Source organism: Euwallacea fornicatus, chromosome 1 (genome assembly GCF_040115645.1).
Source record: "Euwallacea fornicatus isolate EFF26 chromosome 1, ASM4011564v1, whole genome shotgun sequence".
NCBI lineage: Eukaryota > Metazoa > Arthropoda > Insecta > Coleoptera > Curculionidae > Euwallacea > Euwallacea fornicatus.
In genome coordinates this window covers 8,142,549-8,168,534 of record NC_089541.1, presented here as the reverse complement: position 1 = coordinate 8,168,534, position 25,986 = coordinate 8,142,549, and the positions used below count along the sequence as shown (strand labels likewise).

Here is a 25,986-nt window from a genome sequence, read left to right as displayed (position 1 = left end):
GAAAATCTCATTTCCTTTTTCAACTTTGACACCTTGTACCTCTGTTATTATCAACTTTTGTACTAAGGCAAATCTAGTTAAATCGACTTATTATGAGCTGTACTATATCTGATAGAGCATTGTACACGGAGTATCCGGACACCCCGTAGAAGGGCATCAAAGTATCATAAAGATTCAGTTTTGGCCAATTTACAATTTTTTTCTTATGAAGGCGAGAAATATATCCCTCTCATATTCCGGTAAAAAAGGAGTTATCACAAAGTTCCGATCTAAAATAATGTAAATCGTATTCGTACTACATTAAAATAATGGATTATTCGGTGACCCCAAGACCTTTTGATTTATTGAGCTTGAACGGTTTATAATTAAACCAAAGAGGAAGTTATAAATATCAACAAAGGAAGTTAATAAATCGGCTTTATAAACAATCATCACACGGGCTGATATCATTGTTTTATGCACTTTAATGGCCAATTATGAATACTTGTTTATTATGTTATTATTAATTCCTTTTCGTCTCAAACCCACTTAAGTTTTCTCCCATTCAGCTACCACCTTTTGTCCATTCTCATTATGCGATATTTTGGTGTTCAAATGAATTCCCTTTACGTTTATAAAATTTATAATTTTTTTTTCTTCTAGTTAATTATTGGCCTCCCCCTCTTTTATGTATTATATTTTGCTAATCAAATGTTTTTTTAATTATTTCTCGATTTTTCAAGTCAATTTGCCATAAAATGTTTCCAGTCTTCATTTTTTTATGCTACAAGGGTGTGAAATCTCCCTTTAGTTTTCTAGATATGCGGTCATTTAACGCCCATTTCTGACATCATGGATATGGATTCATAACGAAGATACGCAGTGCCACTTGCAAATCTCGCGAAAATCAAACTGCTTTTTAGGGAAATTTTGAAATGCCGTAAAAGTACCTATAAAATAGCTATATCAAAACGATCAAATGGCCGATAAACTGACCGCTTACGCTTTATATATTCAGAAATAAATCACTTTTGACAACTACACATATCCTGATTACGATTGCTTCATTAGTACGGCATGTCTTCTTTTAAATAACTAGCATAGATATGTCCGCCGCATGGACCTCATTGACCATTTGTTTCTAACAATTAGCCCACTAGCTGTCTAATAGCAATATGCCTTCAAGCCCCTTCGGATTATAAATATCTATACTATTAATAAATAATTGTTTGAAAATGCAAATCTATGGGAAGTTAAACGCGAATAAATAATTATTGCTGTTAATGTTACAAATGCATATGAGCAGAGCTGCTTAACTAGATCCCTATCGGAAATTCTGCATGTACGTCTCATAAATAATAGGAAAACGCATTTGGTAGCTTTAGAGAAAGAAATTCCTTTCTTCTGTTAAATGAGCAAGTTCTTCAGTATTAAAACCCACATTGAAAATAAGTTGATATATTAATTTGGACTGTTATTGGCATCAGGTTAAGAATATTACGACAATCTATAGGTATTTGGTGGCGGTTGAGATAGGAACGGTTGAAAATATCTAGCACGTTTATAATTTATTCCTAAAAAGTTGCCTCAAGCGTTAGATTAACAAGTTAATAAATTTTATTCTTGAAGGTTGTACTCATTTGGAACAGTTGATACATTCTAATTTAGCAACGAATATCCTAGACTTTTATATAATATGCCTAAGGTCGATAAGAGATTCACTCTATAAGTTATAAGATATATTAAGCGATTACTAAAAATTTTAATTAGCTTTCATATATTTAATTATTTTCGGTGAAAAATGTCCCATAACTGAGGCATGTGGATACGATTTTCTTCGCCCCAAATTACACCGGATTAATAGACCCATTAAAGCCTACGCGTTACCTCATCCTAAATGCAGAAAGTCATTATATGCGGGTTAAAACTAAACCTCTTTGTGTCACCTTTGCCAAAAAGGGAAGTTATTAACCTTCATATTTATAAACCATAATAATATTTGAGGCACTAAAATCGTACAATTGTAAAACATAAGTGGAAATTAGTAAATAAATTTTAAAATCTTACAAAGTTGAACAATAAACGTATCTCCATATTGAGAATGTATGACGATATATGAAAAGAATGTAAAGCTGCTCTTCAGAGAATGATTTTTTCTTTTCTTGTCTGATGGCCGACCCAATCAACGGTGGGAGGTTGATTCGGCTAAAATGCACAAAGAATATTCAAGACCTTTTCTCAGACAAAGAAAAATGGTGCAATATGAGAAGGTGTATAGTATGGGATCAAGTAAGGAGGACAGGAAAGAAAAGCAAAAAAAAAGTGGCAGAGATCAGAATCTTTGTATTACATACTACAATTTTCCCATTTGCTCATGTCTCATTTCCATTTCATAATGAAATACTACTGTTCAATACGAATACTTTTTACATGGCAACTTTCAAGTAATCGAGAATTTGTGAAACTTTGCATTTAGATAAATTCCTAAATTTTACTCTGCATTACTGACATTTTCAAACGAACATCAGGTGTATATGCTTTTATTATTCAATTGTTCATTACGATAATTCTTGAAATTTGTTCGAAGATTTAAAAAGGTCCACTTTCTATAACTATCGGGGTGTACTGGCTCAAAAATGCTCTGGAAAAATCCTGGATTTCCGTATATCTACTTCCATTCATTATGGATTACTGGCGCAACGATACGGAAATTAGCTTATTTTTCACGGCTTCGTAGCCGTGCCAGTTGTTGAAAAATTATCGTATGCACGAACTTCGTACTAGTTATAGAATATACTATTGTGGAACAGTTGGCAATGTTTCCGCCTCTTTAATTTTTTTTTATTAAGATGCAGAGTATTTTATTTCAAATTTGAGTAATATTGCGAACATAAATCAGTTACATTTGTGTAGAAGTATTTACTAGTAATTAAAACATCTGGAATTTAATATGTCTCTCCTCGTACCTCCTTCATTGAAACCGCCAATTTTGTTAAACAAAACCGTATTAACACTGCGCCTCTTGTAATATATTCAGCTGTTAGTAACACTATAAAAAAACAAGGAATACAGCTATTCATTGTAAAAAAACAATAAAGTATTCCAATCTCAAGGTAATTCAAGGTGGAATCGGCTTCTTTCGCGGCATTCAACAATACGAGGAAAATGATAACAATAAGACAATAAAAGAAGAAAACACAAAATATCTAACTGTATTACTTGCGGCTTTATTGTTACGAGCATTGTTCCCATATTAGTTCATGGAATTCCTTAACTTAGCATTTGTCCATACATTAGCTTAATAAAGTAGTGGAATGTTAATAAGTTGATATATGTATCGGCAAATATAAATGTTATACCAGCAACATTGTTTACATAGTAAGTACAAACTGAACCTCGTTTTAAAAACATTTTTAGATAGCAGATATAAAAGTTCATACGTTTGCTGTTGTACCTAAGGCTATTATGGAATATTTCGCAAACAGTTTTCATTCCTCCTTGAAATAGTTGGAACGTTTGTGATAGCCTAGTCGTAAGATAATGTGTAAAAAATTCCATCATTAGAAAGAAAAATCCGGTAAACACTCCGAATACTCATCATATCGTTTAACCTTTCTAAATGTGTTACTAATAGCCTTGTATGATGTTTCACTCAGAGGCGTAAGCAGATAATTTCCGTGAACTCATAAAAGCCACATTTAAATGGATAAGAGTAAGGAAATTTAGAACAACGACTCTGTCTTTTGTGATCTTAAAAATGACTCACTAGTATTATCGCCATTTTACGCATAAGCTTTTATCAGCCTCGGTTTACAGTAACTTTAATGGTGCAATAAACCATTAAAAGATGACCTATGTAGGTACATATTCCATATTCTGGTAATTAGTTTATCTTGGGCAAGCAGTTTTATAAATCACAAAAATAAACTAACTGGTAATTCGGTAATGCATAGTTCGGAGGTAAACGGAGTGGAAATAAAATGACCATTAACCTTATTAGTGCGACCGCAGTCCTTATTGTGTAACATCATTAGATTTTAGAACTTCAAAGTGTGTTTCGTTCATTTTGCCGCCTTTCGAGTGTTGTACCTATATTTCCTCATTGTGCGATTAGGTTGATTCATCTGCACATCTTTAAACCTCGTTTTCCTCCTAAAGGCTTGGACGACGGGCCTAAAGAACAGTCGTAATACCAGGTGATTCAAAATTGAGTGCAAATATTTAAATAGAGTATTTTTGAGGTCAAAATAAGACTGTATCTTCCTATAAACCTGTATCCTAAAATACATCCCTTCGGAGTTGGAATCATAGAAAGTTGGGTGAAAAATATCGATTATGTCAAATTATGACCACAGATACCGATCAAATTTCATGAAAATTTGCAAGCTCTTGATTTTTAGACGCTCAATTCATTTTTTGCTTCAAACATTATGTTAACTTAATTTAAAAAGAAAATAATCAAAACTGCCAGCGATCGCAATGGTCGGAACCCACCGATACTTCCCTTTCGTGCAACAACGGTTTTCTTGTAAACGGTAAGTGGCATCAAACAACGCAAGATATCAAAATTTAAATATTTTTCATAATTTGCTAGATGATGATAGTTCAGTTTAGAGTTTCTCGGTGGAAACATAAAATGTGGACTATGAAAAGTGCATACCCCCCTCCAACCCTTGTAAAACTTGGTTTACATAATTGTTGAATCAAAAAATGAATAGGGTACCTAAAAACCAAGGACTTGCGAATTTTCATGAAATTAGATCGGTATCTGTGGGCACAATTTGATATAATCGATTTTTTTCGCTCAATCGTCGGTGACCCAGCTCCGAATGGGTTTAGTTTAGTTTAGTTGTTTTAGGACACAGGTTAATAGAAAGAAACAGTCTTATTTTCAACCCAAAAATACTCTCTTAAAATATTTGCACACAATTCTGAATCACTGTGCATTGCAGGTACTTACCAGATTTACTGCTTAAGATTTGACCTCGACAGGTAACAACTCGTTTATAGTTTAATAGTAGTGCTTGGCCCCGGTTGTATACCTCAGTTTTACATTCGGCTTGAGATTTAAGTGTTGGATTTGACATATATTCCATATTATTTAAATGTCAAAAACTCTGTTTACTACAGCTGGAGTTTATCGTGAGATGGTGCAACTGGGCATTAAGAAAGTTTAAGTAGTTAAGCATGCTTTTCGCCCGAGGAGATCATGAAATTGATAATGTACCGACGAATTCCGTTTTTGTCTTGTCTTGTGCGGACTTGTACTAATGCTTCTGATACTGGAACCGATTATAATATCACAGCAAGTTAGGACCTGTCTCTGGCGTTTGATACGTACAACTACAAACGGAATGGGTAGTTTCATTCACAAAAAGTATTTATGTTGATGAATAACTAAGAAATTTATTTAGATTTGGTGGGGCTTGGTGCCCAAGAATGCATGGGTATCTTCTAAACGATAAGAGATAAAGAATCGGTTAAATTAACGCAAAGGTGCATAATTTAATGCTCATTTAGAATCTGCTTTAAGGTCGGAAAAAGTCCGAATACTTCTGGCGAAAAGTCGAATTTCATTCTTTGCGTTCGAGGACAGATTATTTCTCTATGCATCGTGGCATTCCACGCAAAAAAATGCCGCAATAACGTTTCGGTTTCAAAATCACTTTCCAACAGGTTTTAAAATTGCTGAGCAACGTTGCAGACACAGTGATTCCTATATCTCGGAAAATGGTAAAAGCTAAAACAATGTTTAAACCTGATATGAGCTTATTATAAAATTCTCTGAAACATTGTCCACTTAACTGTCTCTGTATGTCTTGAGTTTTCGAGATTATTACGAATACACACATCACTAATTTAGACCGCAGAATTTTCATTTTTTCTTTACTTCGACAATTGGATATTTTTAATGATAATGAATGCTAAGAACGACATTTTGCAGCAGGCGCACTTATGCACCTACAGAAAATAATTTTCCAGTCATCCGTCCAGAGGAAGGAAAATTGTTATCTATTTATGCTTTATGTGCACTTTAAGCTACATTTCACATCCAAATCGCGTTTTTTTTTTAAATTTCTTCAATGGTCTGCTGTATTTTGTGACTACGCTCAATTTAATTTCACGTCCATTTGTAATAATCAGATGCAACTTATGGAATGACCGCGAAGTAGATTTGCTTGCAAATTTCAATTTAGCACTATATTAGCTAATATTGCAAACCTGACGCAACAACTCAATTTGACTCATCCAATCAACTAAAGACCAAACATTATTGACTAATAACCGAGTTATTAACCAATGTTACAAAAGGATCATAATAATAAACAGAAATCGCCGAGGCGGCAATACAAACAGGAAACCAAAGTTGAAAAAATCGTTAACAAACCAACAGATAATTGACTATTCACCCTTCGCGAAGCAAACGCGCAACAACTTGCCGGTTCTTGCACATGAAGCAGGGCAAGAAACAGCTGTTTCTGAATGAGTACCCGGAGTATCGGGTCCGCTAGGTGGGGGGAAAGGCCATCGAAAGGCCGACTGGTACTAACTGAGAGAAATTCAAAACAGTTCTCTTCGACATTCATTAAGCAGCGGTCGCGATCGTCGAGTACCGATAGTGCTGAGATTCTCATGTGACATACTATCACAGATTCGTTCCGGGTTAGCATTAACGGAAAAATTGGTACCTCAAGTGACTTTGGTAAAATGGTGCGCAGTTTAGCCCAGTGGACCAAAACGCTCAGTTTTCCAGCTAGAATTTCCCCCAATAATAAGAGCTCCAAGGAGAGTGTTAATATCAGCCAAGTGAGCCCGACGGTTACTCCTACACCGAGTAACACCTCTTTGGGACCTATTTCGAAGAACGAGATTAATAACATGATGAGCATGAATAACTGTTCTTCACTGACTGAAGTCAATCAAGTAAGTTTGTGTGTAGTTTTAAATTTAAAAATTGTGAGATTTTGCTATAAAGATTTGAAAATACGTTTTAATCGAGTTAACCTGAACTAACCTGAATTTATCTGGGCAGCAAATGTCCAGTTCCGTAATTTCTCGGGTTGCAAAAAATGAATAAAACAATATGAAATGCTGTTAAAATGACGTTCTGAATTAGTTCTCTGTGGTCACTGTGAGTAGTTGATGTGTACTATCTGGATAAGTAAATACGGAGGTAAACTCTCATAACGAGTTTATTATTGAATTTTAAATTGATAATACTCATAATTTTCTATTTAAAGCCATCAAATCCTTCTCTTGACTGTAAAACCTACACAGCAAACAATCTTACGACAGAAATTCGCTAATCGAAGATCTGAATTGGAAGGTGCCCATTTGGCCTTCAGTTAAGCTGGCACGCACCATAATTTGAGCGTATATAATAGTAAAGTGTTCACACTTCTGAATGTTGCAAAAATCATTTTAGCTATAGACCCATTGACGAGTCCCAACAAGACCAAGTAAACAGGTCCTTGTTTGAAAATGTCCGGTTACCGACAACCTTGCATCTGAAATACCTGAACCATGAGCCGACCAACTAGCCATCAGACTTGTTCAATCTTGCAGAAAATGCCTTCGAGATATTTATTACGGTATTGATCTCGCTACGGCACTGCTGCATTCTTACCTGTTCAGATTATTGCCTAGGAGCGAACCTTATAGCAGGTTTTAGATCAAAGCCACAGAAGATAGATTTGCAGCTGAAATTTGTAAATTTTAAGAAAAAAATTGTAAGAAAAACCTGAGGATTATTGCGAAAACTAGCACGGTTCCAAGGAGGTCAACATCCAATGTAAAACGTATCGAATAACCATCAGCATCTGAATACAGCTGGACCACCATCAGATGTCCGAAACATGTAATAAAATTATGCAAACAGCTGTTTGGTTGTTGGCACGACCATGGGTGAGGTGGGCAGATGTATCTGAAAACACCTTTAAAAGTACCTGAGCAATTGTTGACCTTTTACAAAGAGAAGAAGAAATCTCGATTAGGCGAGGCACGTTCCCAGGACACGATCTGCCTCACCTGTGAAAGTTACCCCAAGGTTGTTTTGGCTACCCTTCAGGTTAGCTCTAGATAAGGTCAAATTTTAGGGCTCTAACGAGTCTTAATTAAACTGTCAGACTAATGAAGCCCATTTTTAGGGATTTGCCCCTTTAGTTCCTTCATAAAACCAATTGACTCTATTGAGTCTTAATTGAATTCAATTATCTCTAGTTAACTCTTCTTTTCCCCGGAATGTTCGTCGAAATGAGATGTGTTAAGAAGGGACGCATACTTTCTTGTGGTTAAATTATTTTACCTATCTTTTTAAGAAATTACTGTAGCAATAGCACATAATTATTAATCTCGATCAACTAGCATTGCATTGCGAATGCCAATAAAATTACAGGATGTTCTCTTAATCTCGCTGTTAATACACAAACCTTTAAAATTGATTTAGTCACTTCTTTTAATTTAGACCTACCAAGGAAATATTTAAAATGAAAATTGAAGAGGAGCAATTAAAGAACAGGCCTGCAAACATAACTGGGCACCCTATTTAAACAACTCTGTACCCACCTGAGATATGTAACATATGGTCTAAGTCACCAGGAAATGTGATCAATTAGTATTGGTATAAAGAGGACTGTGGCTCAAAGCTAACGGAATAAAATAGCAGCTTTCGTTACTCTAACAAAAGCTCTCCTAGTTCGCAACTATCGTTTAATAGTAAATGTTTCCTACTTCGTAGATTCATTGCCATGTTATTACTGACAAGGTGAACCGTTAAATGTTGTCCTACTCTATTCTCAATAATTCTTATTATGCGGATTCATTAATTATCTTATTTTGGAATAGTTTTTGTAACTTCGATTTAAGCAAAAATTACTTGCTTAACGAACCGATTCAAATTATTTAAGAGACCGGTTGTGGCTTTGCTTTGTGGAGGTGATCGAGCATGATGAGATCAAAATGATCGTTATTTGTTCATTTTCGTCAATTTGAAAAAAGTGCAAGCTATAAATAATTAAGATAACATAAACTTGACCAAGTTACCGTCCAAACCGCCGGTACTAGTCCCAGTAATTGGTTGCGGACATTTTTGGGCTCAATTTGCCATGATGATTAAAGTAATTGCTTTATTGTTGTCGAGATTATTACAGGATATTTGGGCAAATTGAGTTTTTTTTATAGTTTATTAATGTTTCGCTTTTAAATAACCAGACTTGACCTTAAAAAATCAAGTTTTCAACCGCGATGTTTCCGTCTTTAACATTTTTTTTGTTGCGATTTTTTCTCAAAAACTAGCTGATAGCTTTTAAATCACATTACATTATCAAATATAGTTTCGAAACATCATTAAATTTGAGGTGTCACTTAACCCCTGTTAAAAAAAATATTCTGTTTTTTGCCCTACAGGTGACGTAAACAGCATTAAGAGGAATAAGAAAAAAATCCAAAAGAGTACTTTTTGACCTATTTAATGTTTTTAAATTTTAAGAAAATAATAATCTATTTAAAAGTGGAGGGGGGGAGGGAGCTTAGAGCCATACTGTATAATAGACAATTTTTTTTAATTAAGGCTTCAAAACTGGTAAAAAATATCATTCCACATAGACCTTACTAACAAATTTTCTAAGAGATCGATAATCCCATATACAACAGTACAAGTGAAAAGAGGAAAATTTCTCTTTTATAAAAAGTAAAACTTGTTTTGAAAGTGAAATATTTAGGTTCATACAGTAATTGCATTTGCTCATCAGAAAATATATTTAAAAGAAACGCCCATAGACAAAAATTCTGAATATTCGTAACAATCCAGATAGACCATCCGCACTCTCGAATTTCGATTTTCATGATTCTCTAAGGAAAGGATGTGTCCTTTCCTTAGAGAATCATCATATGTGTATGAAAGAGCATTTAACAATACAAGAAGCTTCGAACACTTAAAGGATGCTTCAACGATTCATTTTGGTAAATTACAAAAATCAGAATAGAACTTCTGCAACAACGTACGTGAGTAATGTCTAAAATATGATCATTAATTCTGGGGTATAAATACACGCTAGACTTTATAACTTAATTGAGGCAGGAACAGAGGCGTTAAGCGTTTTTGAAAAAGAAGGGGGGGGGGACCTTTGACAAATTGTACTAGTCCTGGCAGCGCATATGGATGGTACATGTCAGTGATTTTCGTCATATTTCGCTATGATCTTGATTTGAAAATTTCCAAGGGTAGCATTAATAAATTATAGTGATGTTGGCTTCTCAATTTATAATTTTTATTGATTCACAGGTTAATTGCACAACAAGTCTTCTATAGAATTTTATCAAGAAAATTCATAACGAAGTCACATGACGTGATTTAAAATTCACACATTGAAAAAATAGTTCTCTTAAAGCTTTCCAACACATACGTATTTCATATTAAAACGACTTGTCTAGGTAATTGTCCTCTTTACAACGATTTAAATCAAAAATACAGTTTATTCGATACACCTTGATGGTTTTCTTTAATTTATTTGATGCAGCATTATCCATGAAATCATTTCGATCCACGATCTATTGCTTCATATTATTCACTTGAACGGAGGTTGAAAAGCAGCATTTCTAAAGGAAAGTTCGTGGCATTCCAGCCATGAATGTGGGCTTGCAGGAAAATTTCAAAACATCCGGCATAAAAGCTGCAGATTTATTTCTTGCCCTGAGTGGCGACTAGAGGCTCCCATCAGCCTTAACGGAAGGAATGTTAAATAATTTTATCGCTTGCTGTAATGTAATCAAGCAAATGCCATGCATCATGCAGGTAGTGTTATAGATTGACTATTTCCTGTCTGCATTTTATAAGCTGCGAACGGCATTGGCAATAAGTCGATCGGGCAATTTATCATTCATTTCATTCTTCTTATCAATTTCTTATTGAATTCACGATTTAACAGCTTCTACTAATAAAGGACTTTCTATAACTTTTTTTCAACTACTGCAATTTATGGTTAAATTCAATATCCGTGCATGTATCATTTTGCACGAGGCTAACTGTATCTGCTCCATACAATACACGTAAGTGTGTGTTATTACTTTTTGCATCATAAGCTGCCAGTATATGCACTCCTGACTGGTTCTGAAGTTACTATTAGAGAGGTTATTCACCCATTGGGAGGAACACAGAAAATCGGAGGAAGTGGGCTTTTTATTAGCTATCAAACTATCATAACACGGTCTGAATGAGCTCAATGTTGCACTTGGCTTCTTGACACAGCTGTATGGGTTTTTTCATTTCGTTTTAGAGACGCATCTAAGTCTTCCATGAGCCTTAAATGCGTTAAAAAAAAAGTCCACTGTTGATCCCCAACAGGCAGTTTCGGCAGTATCGTTCAACGCTCAAAAACCGTTTCGAATTTTTTCACCTTGACGAAAACACAAATTTGGGTGGATCTTTCTTCAACTGTGAAGCTTGACAGGTAAAATGCATTGTAACACTTTCAATCGCTCATACAAAAGAGAGGAAGTAATTCTAAATTCGATTTTGGGATTGTGACGAATTTGGTTGAAAAAAGAGAAGCAAACAAGTCAATTGAAGACAATAGCTCTGCTGCCCGCACTAAAGTGATGCGATAATTTATTTGCAGTTTTTACAGATGTTTGCTTGAGACGTCCAAATTTAATGTTTGAATTATGTCTTTCGTTCTATCACGGTGTTTTAGTCTTCTCGGATTTTTTTGATCCATAGAACAATCTAATTGTTGCTGCAAGAATCAACCAGAGGCGGTTCTAAGACACATCCTGAACTAAGTCAATAATGGACGGTTCGGCAAGAGTAAAGCCGGCCCCAGACCGAACACGTCCCGCTGAAATGCGCAGCTCGGCGCTGAGTGGCCGAAAATCGTCTAAAACAAATGCGCACCAACGATTTTCTTTGATGCGCGACTTGCCGGATCGCGTTCGCCCTTGTTACAGATTCGCTCAATTTGGCGCGCTTCAGCGCAAATCACCGTTTAAACCCGACACGCCGCGTTGCGCAGAGCAGATTTTAATAGTGCGGCGCAGCGCACCTTAAAAGCTAAAAGTTAATCCAGGCCATGCACCTTTCAGAATTCTTCTAGTTCTTCAGTTGCACCATCGTATATATAATATACGTAGATAAATTAAGTAAGTCTAGCTGTTATGAAAGGAAAACAACACTAGATTTTTATAAACAACCTTCAGATCAGTGGTTTCTAATTACCCAATAAACCACCGAAACACAAAAACCAATCTAGTTGTTTTAATAAGACTGATGCAAGTGAGAATATTACAGAAACACTCATCAAGAACAGTAGTAATACCCAATTGTTATAGCAGAGTCAATAAGAAAAAAGCACTAGGATTGCGAAATTAAACACTTTTTGGCATACGCTTTTGTAAATTTGCGGTATTGAGTTGGTCCCGTTTCACCAATCAGAATTGTGTCGCGAGCAGACAGAATTCAATGAATTCCAAACAAAACTGTACTTAAAAAATTCCTTCCAATTTTGCACAAAACAGATGATACGCAACTGATTTGTATATAATTTTAAGATTCAAAGAATGGTTATCAATAAAATACCAATAGATTTATCGAAAAGACCGTCGATTTCACAGGAAAAAATGATTTTCAAAAATGTTCACCAGTCAAATATTTCGTCTTGGATCGAGAGTTGTTTTATTTGGTTATTGGAGAATTTTTAATTGAAATCAAAAAATGATCTACAAAATCCCATAGCGAATGTCGGACGCAACAAGCCGAGAAGCTGAAGGGGGTGTAGCGAGAGTTATTAAGAAATCTCAAGGGATTCGTAGGAAAAATAACTGTGCTGCACTGTGTTATCACTTTTAAGAGAACAGTTACACCACCAAATTTCATATGTTTTATAAATATGTTTTCCATCTATTATTTCTCGAACCACTTTAGTCTCTAAAACAAAAATGAGTCAAAATGCATTTTCAAGGCTCCAGAAATTGAATTTAGGTTCAATTTGAACAATTGTGCAAAAAAACAACAACGCAAAAGTTGTGTAATTTCCTTGAAGATTTCGACCCTAATGTGTACTAAAATTATCCCAACTAAGGACACAGAATCACTACCACACATTTCACGAAGATTTTAATGAAAGAAATGGTTAACTACCCATTACCTACCTTGATATTATTTTCTACCAAGTGATTTAAACTCATCAAAAACATAAGTATAGGCCAAATCAGTAGGGCTCCTTTTTTCTCAGTTATTGGTCAGTGTTCCTAAGTGCTTTGACATGGTTGTTTGGGTGTGCCCATTAGGGCTTCCTATACAAATCCAACCAGTTGCATAGAAATAAGGTAGCTGTGAAACCTTGGAAAGTTGCTTCTTCACAGCTGAATTATCTTTTCGGTTCATTATAGTCAGTCATTCTAAACGGTCATTTAAGCCTGTTGTTTCTTTTGTTAATGATTTTACTTGGGCATGTCTGAGGGTTCCTTACTGATGGTGCTGCAGGCAGATTTAGCATTAAGAAATTAATTTTTTTTTAATGTCTTACCTAGTGTTATCGCCTAACCGGAAGCATCCTAATAAACACTCGTGCTTTTGGCATTAATTTAAATCCGAAAATCGACGCGTTATCAGGATTTTATCAAAGAGTCAATATCAAAAAGTCCGAATGGTTTTGTGGTTTATCCATCTACATACTGGAATTCAGACAGTATCACCTTTGTATGCAGATTCTAAGAACGTCGACACTCGGAAACCGAGCTGTGCTTTTAAATTCTTGTTAATAATACCTATAGAGCCGGTCTGGTCGATGGTCGATGACATTCCATGGGTTTATTTATAGGCCTTCAAAGAAGAAGCTCTTAGAATTTCTGATGAATGGAATTTGGAATTAGTGCGATGTTAATTTGAAATTTCAGCAGCGGTAGCAATAGAGGTACGTACCAATACATTGGCTTATTTGGGTTTTCCTATGGAAGATCTAGATAAAGACCGTGGAGAATTTGTGCTTTTTTAAAGCTCTCAAATTAATAATGGAAAGGTTCACCAAGCTCATCGTCATACATGTTTTGCTGTCGTGTACCAAAACATTTCTTCCCGTCATTTTTGGAAAAACTATTTAATCACTATTTTGACAAGAAATAAGAAAATCTCTAACTACTCTAAAGGCTTTTTTTACTCCCAATATGGGGTACACAGCCCCAAAGAGATGGAAAATCGACACCATAAATCCCCTTTTCTACAAAAAAAATGTTGAGCAGTTCATTAGGCAACATGTTTAAAAGCACTTTCCTTGGTGTGCCGGAACACAGCACCATTTGGTCTATCAGTGAAAGGATACGGTGATAAAAATCTCATGGCGTGTGGAGATATATAAAATTTGATAATGTACATGGATAGTTCCAGAAATACCCAACCTGACATATATATGGCGATTTTTTTCTTAAAAATTTGTCTATTTTACAAGGATTTCACCTTATAATTATATATGTTAGTCGTACCAGCTGCGAAGGCGAATTCCACAGTGGTCGACCCAATGACATTTCACATTTGATCACTTCAGATATTATGGCGAAAATTCACAAAACTGTCCTTGAAGACCGTCCGCTAAGATTGCGCGAGTTAGTAGACATGGTAGGCAATTCAAAAAGTACTGGACGTCGCGATTGGCTCGAATAATTGGAAAAAAAATGAACTTAAAGAACTGGCACCAAAGAAAGCGAAAATCGTTCCATCTGCAGGAAATTTAGCGGGATTTTTTCGGATGCATAAAGTCTTGTTCCAACACAACGTACCAGTTCATACTTCCGTCATCGCGATGGCGTATCTCAATCAACTTGGTTTCGAATTTTTTCCTCGCCCACCTTGTTCGCTAGATTTAGCCCCGTCAGGTTATTTTCTATTTCTAAACTTTTTTCTTTTAATGTTAGGTCGGATCCTTCTAGAATCATCCGCGTATTTTCCACAAATTGTGAGATTTTGATTTTGCTAGGGTTTTCAGGAATTCTGAAGACAAATAGTCGAGACCTTGTCGTACCGCAGGACAGTACTCGGTAGGTACCCGACAGTTGATTAGTTCAACAGGCATTAACTTCGAAAACCTAATCGGACCGTGGGCCACTTCGCTCCTCCACATTTACCACAATGTTGAGTTGTTGGTACCATTATCCGTTCTCGCAGAGCAAATTTGGTTTCAATGTGCGCACGGTATAGTATTTTGAATAGCGTGGCACGGTTTCATGTTATTCATATTTGCTCGCTCTAATGGAGGCACCAATTCGAGATTCCTCCAATTAACCTTAATTGAATTTATGACATAAATCATAATTAAACTTATTTACAAGTTAAATCTGCCCTAGATTCGCATGTAAAGCAAACGCCCGAACCTAGTGCAAACGCAAACGGTTTTCTTTTTTTAGCAAAATTTATGTTTAATGGAAAATTATAGCGCGTATATATATTACCTATTAAATGTGGGTTGGACCTATTACAGCAACGTATGTTATTCTGTATTGCTTTAAAGTAACTACAGCTACAGACCCAGCAATTGTAGGTATGTCTCAAATAGCCCATGAGCTACAGTCATTTAATTTTTGAGGTAAATAGACGTTGCGTGCTTAAAGTTTTAGATGATCATTACCGTGAAACTACTGCACTAGTATTTTTTTTGTTGATAGATTTTTTTTCGCCTATTATGGACCATAGTAGTAGGAGTCAAGACTTCTTATTTAAGTGGAATTTTACGTATATAGCTGTTAAAAAAAAAGTATGCTCTTAAACCCTAAAAGTCAATTGACCTGCAAACTAAAATATCTATGGACTCGGAAGGCGTGCTAATTTTTCAGTTGTAATTAATTTGTTCTTATGGTCAGTTATTATCGCAGTTATTGCTGGTCTATGGTTAATTAATATTGATCAGTGAAGCAAATTGAGTGCCTTGAAATTATTTTTATCGGCTTAGAACACCAACTCGCTGATCGCAGAGAATACTAATTATGATTAAAAAAAAACATTTAATAATAAATATATAGCAGAACAAGCATCGTGCTGTCTATTCAAATTACGTGCACCGTTTTTACCGTTGGAGCAACGAAATCTTTTCTCTATCTAAAGTCAATTTTTTTTGTTAATAATACAGGGGCACTCGAAACTATGGGATCAAACTTCTAGGAATAATTCAGTGCAACGATAGAAGATATTTGAGTATAGTTCCTAAAAATTTTATAATATTGTAGTTTTGAACGATTTCATATTTCGCAATAATTTGTGCAGGTCTTGTGCTGTTTCCATTGACGTTTCATCAACTAGAGACTTTACATGTCCCCACAGAAAGATATCTAAAGATGTTAGAATGGGTGGCCTAGGGGGCCATAAAACTCTCTACCGACTCAATGTTCTCTGAATTGGCAAAACTGAAAGACGACGTTTTAAACAAATTCTGTAGTGTTATACTGTACAAGCAAATTAAAATGGAACGCGGTAATAATTAGATAAAATTCATTTTTTAACATAATGTCTTAAAGTAACATAAGGTCATAAAACTTCAGAGATATTTCCTTTTTCTTACACTCAAATTCCTTCTATTGCTGCAGTGAATAATTCATAAAATTTTGCCCTCGGAGTTCCAAATCACCCTGTATAATAGCTTATATACAACTCTTTCGGAATTTAGACCAAGTTAACAAATTTGATTATACAAAGATGATTAAAACCATTGTTTGCTTTCAACATTCTCAAAATCATTTGCTATTTGTTTTAAAACTCAAGAAATATTTATTCAGGGCTTTGCTGCTGCTGCGGGCAAACAAGAACTATATGGCACCTTCCAAGTCAAAGCCGATATTTGTGCAGCAAAGCAGGTTAATTGCAAAAGAAAACTCTCAAACTAAAATAATAAAAATATGTGTATCAATACATACCAACCTCAAACAATTTTGTATACCATGAATCCTGATTCATCGCAATCTGAGTCATAATAGATACAAGATATGAACGTGTCAGACAAGGCAGACAAGTCATGCATACAAACGATGAATTTATTATAACTACCGGGTTCTCCCGTTGTAATCACATCGAAACCTTATAGAAAAGCATTATTTATATGCAAAAATTAACATGCTACTCAAGTGTTTAATCGAAATATAATATTTTCCTCTTCATGAACCTGATAGGAAGAAATTCATGTATCGAATGAACGCCATTCAATCTCTATTTGAAGACTCCTTAGGTTCCCTGTAAATTAAAATACACATTTGTTGCCAGTGGAACTAGTGTAATCTTTATTCCGTAGTTATCAAGATGAGAATATGGTAAAACATAATAACAACAATCATAAATCACCACCTCGTATTGTCTCATGAGTATTGCGTGTAAGAGACACCATTATTAATACATCAATTGTGGTAACAGTAAGCCTGAATCACCTACGATAGGCAAAGGCATAATATTTAGCATTCATTTCTCTGGGAAAAAAATTACTCATTACGCTTGTTGAATAGCACATCGTTATGCTAGTGTCTTATTTTCAGATCTACTCTGATCCGGAGTCAGAAAAGGCGATTATGAGCTCAGTGGTGTATTGCATCCATCACAAAGAAGGCTGCAAATGGTCGGACGAGTTAAGGAAATTAAAGGTAGCAGCGTTATTTAATTTAAAAAAATTTAATTATCTAAAATTTTCCTGAATTAGGCCCACCTTAATACCTGCAAACACGACGCCATTCCTTGCACCAGCAAATGTGGAGCCCAGATCCCAAGGGTTCTCATGGAAGACCATCTTACTTACACCTGTCCACAACGCAGGACTCGATGTGAATTCTGCACCAAGGAGTTCAGTGGACACGGATTAGAGGTAAGTTGATCTGAGATTGCGGCGAGATGTTATGTTATGAACATTAATACGGAATAGTGCATGAATCTCAACAAAAACAGACGTATCATAATGGGAAGCAGAATATTAACTTTCCAAACAGATTTCCAGGCATTATTGCCTTTTGTTACGCAGTTTGTGTATAACTATGAATGGACCTACTATTACATAGTAATAGTACATAATACAGAAATAATATAAAGTTGCGTCAGCAGCACTATACGTTGAAGAAATGTTTTTATACTTGCTCTCACACAATATAATGCAGTTATATAGGTATGCAAGTAACACCATGTAATGATATCATCTCAGGTTAGGTTAAAATTATCGAAAATCCCATTAAGATTGGCCTGGTTTCACCAAACATCGGGTCAGATCAAGTACGCACTTACGTTAATTATCCCTTAAAATTTCTCAGTTTAAAATAAGTTCGCATTAAGTACTTGCCTTTCAAGCCAGATGATACCTTTCCTGTAAAATGTAGAGGTTTTTTTCTTGAGATCAGTCTGGATTAGACTAAATTTAAAAGAAAACTGACGCATTCTCTGTGTAGATCGGTCAGCATTGTTTACAGTTTCTTGAAATTTCATACTAGTAGATGGATCCAATTTCTTCAAAATCTTTACCGATCTTGGTCTGGCTAGTACGAGTTACTTTCAGTACTACTTATCGAGACTAATTTCTAGTAATCCGAATTCCGGACACTTCCAAATTACGGCTAACGAAGTAACTTAAAAAAAAATTAAAATTTTGATCCGCCAAAATGTCCAAAAATATCCGTTCCTGTTTCCATTTTATCCAGCTCTATTTAAAATAAATTTACATTTTTGTATCTTTCGTTAAAAGGATTTAAATATGAGTACAAAGAGGAGCAATTACTCTCATGCCCTTTCCACGAAAAAAGTTTGAAAATAAGCCTGCATATCTTTTCCAAATATTCATCCTAATTAAGTATAAACCCCTATCTAACTTACTCTTTTTACTTACAGAATCATGTTGGAACCTGCGGTTTCGAACCCCTATATTGCGAAAATAAATGTGGCGTTAAGATCCACAGACGCCACTTGAGCCAACACAAGATCTCAGACTGTTCCAAACGCCTCTTACCCTGTAGATACTGTACCAAAGAATTTGTAGCCGATACCTTGGCTGCCCACCACTTGAAATGCGGGAGAGTCCCTATCCAGTGCCCCAATCGATGCGACGTCAATGTCTTGGCCAGAGAAGAGCTGGACAGCCACCTGAAGGAAGAATGCACTATTTCAGTACATAGCTGCAACTTCAAAGAAGCCGGCTGCAGATTTAAAGGGCCTAGATATAGCATGGAAAAACATTTGGAAGAGAACTGCCAGCAGCATCTACAAATGATGTGCGGTGTGGTATCCAAGCAGCAGCACCAGATCACTTCACTGAAGAGTGCCTTGTCCAGATTGTCGTTGAACTATTCTGGAACGCTCATCTGGAAAATCAGCGATTTTTCAGCTAAGATTGCCGAGGCTAAAACCAAAGAAGGAATGGAGCTTGTGTCGCCTCCGTTTTATACTAGTCAGTACGGGTACAAGCTTCAGGTATATTTTCTAAAATTTTCTCTTAAAAATCTTTCTAAAGAAATTATTAATTTGCAGGCTTCACTGTTCCCAAATGGAAATGGAGCAGGGGAAGACAGCCATATATCCGTCTACATAAAAATCCTTCCAGGGGAATATGATGCGTTACTCAGATGGCCTTTTGCTCACTCCGTGTCCTTCACACTATTTGATCAATCCAGTTGTCCGGAAAAAGCCTGCAACATTGTAGAAAGTTTCATTCCAGATCCCACATGGAAGAATTTCCAAAGGCCCAGTAAAGAACCTGATTCTTTAGGATTCGGGTTTCCCAAGTTTGTGTCCCATGAAATGCTCAAAAAGAGGCATTTTATGAAAGATGATGTTATGTTTATACGGGTCAAGGTAGATCCGAGCAAAATAGTTGCGGTTTAGAAGACCAATCTTTAATTCAAAATTTTTCGAACAAATCTTTATCCTATGAAACACAAAATTATTATTTGTAATTTACCCATTTTTATGATCTCGAATAATGTAAATATGCATGTAAATACTTGATATGGTACAGGCCTATGGCTTTGTCATTTTTCTAGTAGTAGCCATTGTGTGGCCTTTATTTATCTGAATTTATACTTATTTTAGTATTACAATTATTCATATGGATGTTCGTAGGTTGTATTTTTGTGTTTATTCAGAATTCAACTTTTATTTCAAGTAATGTGGTGTTTTTAATTATTTTTATATTCCTGATAAAGAACTAAAACAACTAAAATCACATTAATTTGCAAGTTTTCTAATGGCTTTGTTAATTTTGTATTTTTGTGATAGCTGGGGAGACCAAAGGACGAAATGTATAAGAAAATGTTGTACATATTAAAATTATTTGTATAAAGTAGTTTTCTATGTTTCATTCATCCGATATCAGTCACCGATATAATATTTAACTACTATAAACAGCATATTGATATCTTTTAAAAGTCGATAACAATGCTATAAATATGTAAGTATTAATATTCGAGACTGTGTACTTCGTTTTTTTGGTAATACAAATGATGATTTTTAATACAAAGAAAATCAGCGTTTTGTTTAAGCGAAAGAAATCCTTTTCTAAACCGTTACTTACTCAAGTTTTATTACACCACGCAAGTAGTTTGTTTTTTAAATGAACCTTCATTTCATTCATCATTTAACAGGTAGTACTTTGCTAAATTCTCATATTTGATAAATAAACAAAGAACAAACTAAGTGGAATATAATATATTTTTATTAAGAACATTAACACAAAATTATGTCTTCTTAGCTTTTTTAGCTGCTTTCTTCTCATCATGTAATCGTCTCTTTTTCCTCAGCAACCAAATTTCCTTTGCCCTTTCATTTCTGCCTTCCATCATACTCTTATATAGTTTCTTATGCTTCTTTTTAACCATTTTTTCTCGTAACCTATACTCCTGCCTTTCTTGTCTGTTCTTTTCCCATGGAACTTCCTTATACACTTCCCCAGAGGTAACCGAAAGTTTGGATTTCTAAAATGATAAACACTTTAATTATTAAACAGTAGTTTTTACGGACACTGTTATCACCTTTTTCATATTTTCAGCTGCAACCTCTTCTAAATTATCTTCATCTTCATTCTCATCATCATCATTTCTAACTTGGTCTCTGTTTTGTTCCAAATCCTCATCTTCACTGTCAGAATTATCATCATCATCATCACTTTCCATTTCTTCATCTTTCTTATGTTGTTCTTCCAACTGTGTCGGATCATATAATGCCCTTTCTTCAGGTGGAATGTATTGTTGATCTCGATCTGAATTTATGTAACAAATATAACCAAAATGACATAGTAAAAAAAATACCTGGATCAATGAATGGAGACAAGTGAGGAGGCAACATTTCACCCATGAAATACTTATTTATGGGCAATAGCTCACGAGCATTTATACTATCAAACACCCATTGAGGTTGGACATAGTATCTTGAAATAAATTGTTTGGGCATTGAGGGTCTATCAACAATTTGATGGGTAATAGATTCATCATTTTCATCAAAAGTGGAGCCTGTGGATTTGAAATTATTTACAAAATAATAACACACAATTCCACTCTCATTTACCTAAAAATAAGCTCTTATCCCAAGACACTTCCCCTCCAAAACACCTAATAACAAAAACGAAAGGCTCTCGTGGTACTTCCCTATTCAAAAAGAACTTTAATCCCTTGAAAAGTGTTTTCAGCTTTTTTATTTTTTCCGCTTCTTTCTTGGCCTCTTCAACTTTTTCAGGGCTTTCGTCATTGTTAAAATTATCAATCTCTACCTCATCCTCAATTACATCTGCAGACATTTTTGAGACTGGGAAATTTAGCGCACATACTCTTTCTGCTAAAAATGCCTCTGAATCGACTAAAGCTTTTTCAGCAGCTGTTGGTGCAATAGAGGAATTGAACTTGGGAGGGTAAAATAGATTAAGGCTGTGGTACAATCGAAAGTTTACAAAGCCCAAAAGAATTGTATAAAATTCTACAAAAGTTGACATTATTTTGAAATCAACTTCTGCCCTTTCTTGTGGCTCAAAGCAGAAGTGATGTGGCACTATCCAGGTTACTGTTTCTCCCTTAATTTCTGCTTGATAATAGTATCCTAAAAAATTCCTTCTAAAGAAACAACTTAAAAATTCAACAATCAAAGTACCTTTAATTGAAATGAACACTTTTCGAAGGGCTTTAGCTTCGATAATTGCATGTAAAAATTCTATTGTTAATCTCTGACAGAGGGCAGATTGATCCCTGGGGACATGTGCCAGAGATGGGAAAGTACTGAACAAAAAACACAGAGTTAAACAGTCATCTAAATCTCTTAGAGCATCGATGAAAGTTGGATAGCGCTCCTTGACTATATGGTCAAGCTTAAGAGTAGGATGGTTGTTTAAAAATTTATGCAACTTTTCAAAGTCCTTTATTGCTCTGGCGCGACCCACTTTCTTGTTAAATATTTTGTAATCACGGAGTCTCCAGATTATGGGTTCATGCAACAAGAACTGTATATCTTTGACATGATATAAAGTTTTTATTCCTGACTGGCCTTTTTGTGCCCTTTTTCTGTTGCGTGGTTCTCTCGGATAGATTCCTTTTAAGATACATAAACGCCTAAAATCGTTAAGGGAGAGTTGCAGCTTTTTGAGAGCCGCTTTTCTGGACATGAACTGCGCACCTTCTCCGGTAGTATACTAAGAATGGAGTAAGCTAATTTAGTTGGCAATAAGATTTAGAGTGAAAACAAACCTTCTTCTTACGTTTTGCGACCATTTTTTTATGTAAATGGTAACTGGAAAGTTAAATTTAATTGATAAAACTTAAAAAGAGTTACAGGACAACAACCACAAGCCACGTGAACTAAATTTAAGGTTATAAAATATGAAAACACAAGAAAATACGAAAGCAATCACATTCGAGAATTGAATGCTCAGATATGAATAGAATTTCTTCTGTCCTTATCAATTCACTTTTATTAAACAGAGATAGAACTAAATTTCCTTAGCCGCTATTTCCCTAATCCTTTCAACTCTGATGTCCTATTTCGACATGTCATAATTGACAATAACTAATCCCAAATTCTAAATTTTAATAGAAAAATTTTGCCCAAGCGAATGTCATGTACTCGAAATTAAATACGAATATTTTTAAAATAATGCAAATTCCTTGCAGAAAATTATTATTAAATAGTAAAAGCAGTAGAAACGTCTTTCTAAAATGAAATTGATACATAAAGACATAGATAAAGGGGGTCAGGGGTAAGTGTTTTTCAGCTTTGAGGTTAGTTTCAATGCTTTTTAGGGCTCAGTAGTTGCAATCAATTTCAATAAATGTTATGTGTAATTACTTTTCGATGATTACACAAGCCAAATTTTATGCTTTAATGCTCCTAGCAGTGTTTGTTCACCTTAATAATTCTTATAAAGTACTGAAATCACTGCAATCTGGTGATTGCCAGCGACACAGAGCACAAATATTACCTCACGCTCATGTTACTATTGCTTATTTGTACTGCTCCAGTTCCTGTTTACTTATTAAAAAAAAATCTTTTGTTTTGGTTGGTGGTATTACTTTATTTTATGAGCTTGACATCTCCAATGTCCAGTTTACTGGATACAGTCAGACCTATCCTAGAAAAGATATTTACTTAACTACATACATTTTCTTAAACTTTTATATCATCCTTCACTCACTAATTCTTATTTATGGGCCCACTTCCCTCACTAATTACATTAAATAAATTACCTTAACAAGCTCTATCTTCTAACTCCTAAGTCCTCTTAAGTTGATTTTCAAGAATCTCAGATCTGATATGAGGTATTCATGATTGAAATTAAATGACTTTTATTCATATTTCTATATTTACTTTTTATGCATACTTTTTTTTGGTTACAGTGTAGTCACCTTGATCCCAGAAGAGCCAGAAGACATGTGGCATGCTTACAACTTGATTGCAGAAGGAGACTCTGTCAAGAGTTCCACCATTCGTAAAGTACAATCAGAGTCATCAACAGGTTCTTCTACATCAAATAGAATAAGAACCACTTTAACAATTACAGTGGAAAGTATTGATTTTGACACTCAGGCTTGTATGTTACGTCTGAAAGGTAGAAATATTGAGGAAAATCAATATGTCAAGGTAGGGGTTTATTAGGAACCATATCAATGAGATCTGGTGACCATAATATACCAAAACATTAATAGATGGGAGCATATCACACATTAGATCTGGAACTAAATAGGAAATTTATACTACGCAAACAAGAGTGGGATTCTGTAGGCTTAGAGAGAATAGATGTTGCTTGCGATCCCACAAAATCAGCTGATGTAGCTGCTGTTATCATGCAGGAAGGTTTAGCACATGTTTGTTTAATTACTTCTAGTATGACACTAGTTAGAGCCAAAATTGATGTTAATATACCAAGGAAACGGAAAGGATTTGCTCAGCAACATGAAAAGGTCTTTTTTAACGTTTTTTTAGCATGATCTTTATTTTATCTGTAGGGTTTAGCAAAATTTTATGAGCAAGTGATGCAAGCGATTCTAAGACATGTGGACTTTGATGTCGTGAAATGCGTCCTTATTGCTTCACCTGGTTTTGTAAGGGACCAGTTTTTTGATTATATGTTTCAAATGGCTGTTAAAACTGATAATAAAATACTCTTGGAGAACAAGTCCAAGTTTATGTTGGTACATTCCTCGTCTGGATTTAAACACTCACTTAAAGGTAGATGATAAAAATCTCATGGAAATATTTTCAGAGAAGTATTAAAAGGTTTTTTTAGAGGTGCTTCAGGATCCAGCTGTGATGGTGAAAATTTCAAACACAAAAGCTGCAAGTGAAGTGAAAGCTCTGGAACAGTTTTACACAACATTACAGTGTGAACCTGCGAAGGCGTTTTACGGGAAGAAACATATTGAGAAGGCAAATGAGGCTCAAGCTATAGAAACTCTATTAATTTCAGATAAATTATTTAGGTATTTGTTATGCGTTTAAAGCCAAAAATACTAAATAATGGATTTATTTGTTGCAGATGTGATGATGTAAAATTAAGAAAAGAGTATGTTCGACTCGTCGACTCTGCCAGAGATTCTGGTGGAGATGTTAAAATATTTTCCAGTATGCATATATCAGGAGAACGTAAGTATAGGTGCTAAATCCCATGGTTGCATCTGTGCTTCTGAATAATTTCAACTCCAGAATTGGAACAGCTGACAGGGATAGCAGCTGTCTTGCGCTTCCCTATGCCGGAATTAGAGGAAGACAGTGAGGATGAAGAAGAAGGAGGCTAATATTTAAACTATTGAGACTATTGTACGCGAAAAGTATAAAAAATGATCGTGTTATCGGATGGTGTGCCAAAAAACATTAATTCTTGAAATTTTTTTATCTGCATCAGAACAATTAACTAATTCCTCCTTCCAGCTCCATATCCATATTGAAATTAAAATATTCAAGATTCGATAATATAATTGAATGTTAAATATAAATAAATAATGGATTCTATCCTACGGATAACCACTGTAATAATCGTGTATTTTTGTACTTTTCGGCCCTATACTTAGGCAAATTGTTACAATTATCCAATTTTTATAATCAAGTTTTATTATGTTAAAACTGTAGGTTTATTGTGGCTTTTTTTTGTTGAGTAAGACATCGATTGTTTTTAATTTTAATATATTTTGTCGTAATAAACAATTAGTTGTCCTTGTTGATCAGCATCGTAGTTTCATTTTGTTCGAGGTTTAAGAAGAGAATTACGGGTTTGTTATGAATTGCATGGGGAGGATAGAATTTGAAATACACTGATATAATAGAATATAAAAAAATGAATAAAATTGAGGGTAATCATCAAGCAGATTATTATTTGTAATTTTATTTATATGTTTTCTTTATTATCTTTTTTCCGTTTAGTTTTAGTAATGAATACATAATTAGTTGCAAATGTCGCAGTTTAATATTACTTATCCTTACCCATTTCATAAAATTAGATATTTTATTAATATTAATATGTACTAGTATTAATAAAATTATTACGGTCCTACTTTTTATCGTGAGCTTTTAATAATGACTAATAACTAAAGGGTTAACAA

At 34.8% G+C, this 25,986-nt stretch overlaps 3 protein-coding genes and 1 long non-coding RNA gene across 9 annotated transcripts in view; 2 read left to right on the top strand and 2 right to left on the bottom strand.

Moving 5' to 3' along the window:
- Traf4 (TNF receptor associated factor 4) overlaps positions 1 to 20,258 on the top strand; it is a 40,443-nt gene extending 20,185 nt beyond the window's left edge. Inside the window, exons 1-5 of one of the 4 annotated variants that reach the window (XM_066287422.1) lie at positions 3,812 to 3,835; positions 17,479 to 17,583; positions 17,640 to 17,801; positions 18,809 to 19,387; positions 19,445 to 20,258. In XM_066287422.1, the coding sequence (XP_066143519.1) occupies positions 3,827 to 3,835; positions 17,479 to 17,583; positions 17,640 to 17,801; positions 18,809 to 19,387; positions 19,445 to 19,798 (1,209 nt within the window). In that variant the 5' untranslated portion in view covers positions 3,812 to 3,826 and the 3' untranslated portion in view covers positions 19,799 to 20,258. Of the gene's footprint in view, positions 1 to 3,811; positions 3,836 to 4,130; positions 4,972 to 5,711; positions 6,904 to 17,478; positions 17,584 to 17,639; positions 17,802 to 18,808; positions 19,388 to 19,444 lie in introns of those variants that run through there. The other 3 variants (XM_066287489.1, XM_066287265.1, XM_066287347.1) reach the window with 3 other exon arrangements.
- Positions 13,160 to 14,135, bottom strand: LOC136344489 (uncharacterized). Of its 2 annotated transcripts, none has more exons than XR_010732978.1 (3): positions 13,895 to 14,135; positions 13,500 to 13,821; positions 13,160 to 13,450 (listed from the first exon to the last, which is right to left on the bottom strand). It is a non-coding gene; the product is annotated as an uncharacterized lncRNA (long non-coding RNA). The 2 variants fall into 2 exon arrangements; XR_010732971.1 differs by having other exon boundaries at positions 13,500 to 13,795.
- A 347-nt stretch (positions 20,259 to 20,605) lies between the features above and the next one.
- LOC136340824 (pescadillo homolog) lies at positions 20,606 to 22,784 on the bottom strand. The gene is made up of 6 exons (XM_066285247.1): positions 22,642 to 22,784; positions 22,052 to 22,586; positions 21,476 to 22,000; positions 21,220 to 21,420; positions 20,944 to 21,170; positions 20,606 to 20,886 (listed from the first exon to the last, which is right to left on the bottom strand). Exons 1-6 carry the CDS (start codon positions 22,663 to 22,665, stop codon positions 20,650 to 20,652), a joined length of 1,749 nt encoding a protein of 582 aa, XP_066141344.1. The 5' UTR covers positions 22,666 to 22,784; the 3' UTR covers positions 20,606 to 20,649.
- A 189-nt stretch (positions 22,785 to 22,973) lies between these two features.
- Positions 22,974 to 25,612, top strand: pelo (protein pelota). 2 transcript variants are annotated; one of them, XM_066288308.1, is made up of 7 exons: positions 22,974 to 23,150; positions 23,788 to 24,031; positions 24,097 to 24,351; positions 24,397 to 24,619; positions 24,678 to 24,870; positions 24,927 to 25,033; positions 25,094 to 25,612. In XM_066288308.1, the coding sequence occupies exons 1-7, from the start codon at positions 23,110 to 23,112 to the stop codon at positions 25,183 to 25,185; spliced, it is 1,155 nt and encodes a 384-aa protein (XP_066144405.1). In that variant the 5' UTR covers positions 22,974 to 23,109; the 3' UTR covers positions 25,186 to 25,612. The 2 variants fall into 2 exon arrangements, with proteins under 2 accessions (XP_066144405.1, XP_066144486.1); XM_066288389.1 differs by having other exon boundaries at positions 22,980 to 23,172.
- The last annotated feature ends 374 nt before the right edge of the window (positions 25,613 to 25,986 follow it).

Coding starts and splice junctions, on each gene's coding strand:
- LOC136340824 (XM_066285247.1), bottom strand. CDS start 22,665: ATGGTCGCAAAACGTAAGAAGAAG. Junction 22,001..22,051: donor AGTGTTCATTTCAATTAAAG/GTACTTTGATTG, acceptor GGAATTTTTTAG/GATACTATTATCAAGCAGAA. Junction 21,171..21,219: donor GTCTCCATTCATTGATCCAG/GTATTTTTTTTA, acceptor ACATAAATTCAG/ATCGAGATCAACAATACATT.
- pelo (XM_066288308.1), top strand. CDS start 23,110: ATGAAATTGATACATAAAGACATAGATAAAGGGGGTCAGGG. Junction 24,352..24,396: donor TTGCTCAGCAACATGAAAAG/GTCTTTTTTAAC, acceptor TTTTATCTGTAG/GGTTTAGCAAAATTTTATGA. Junction 24,871..24,926: donor ATTTCAGATAAATTATTTAG/GTATTTGTTATG, acceptor TATTTGTTGCAG/ATGTGATGATGTAAAATTAA.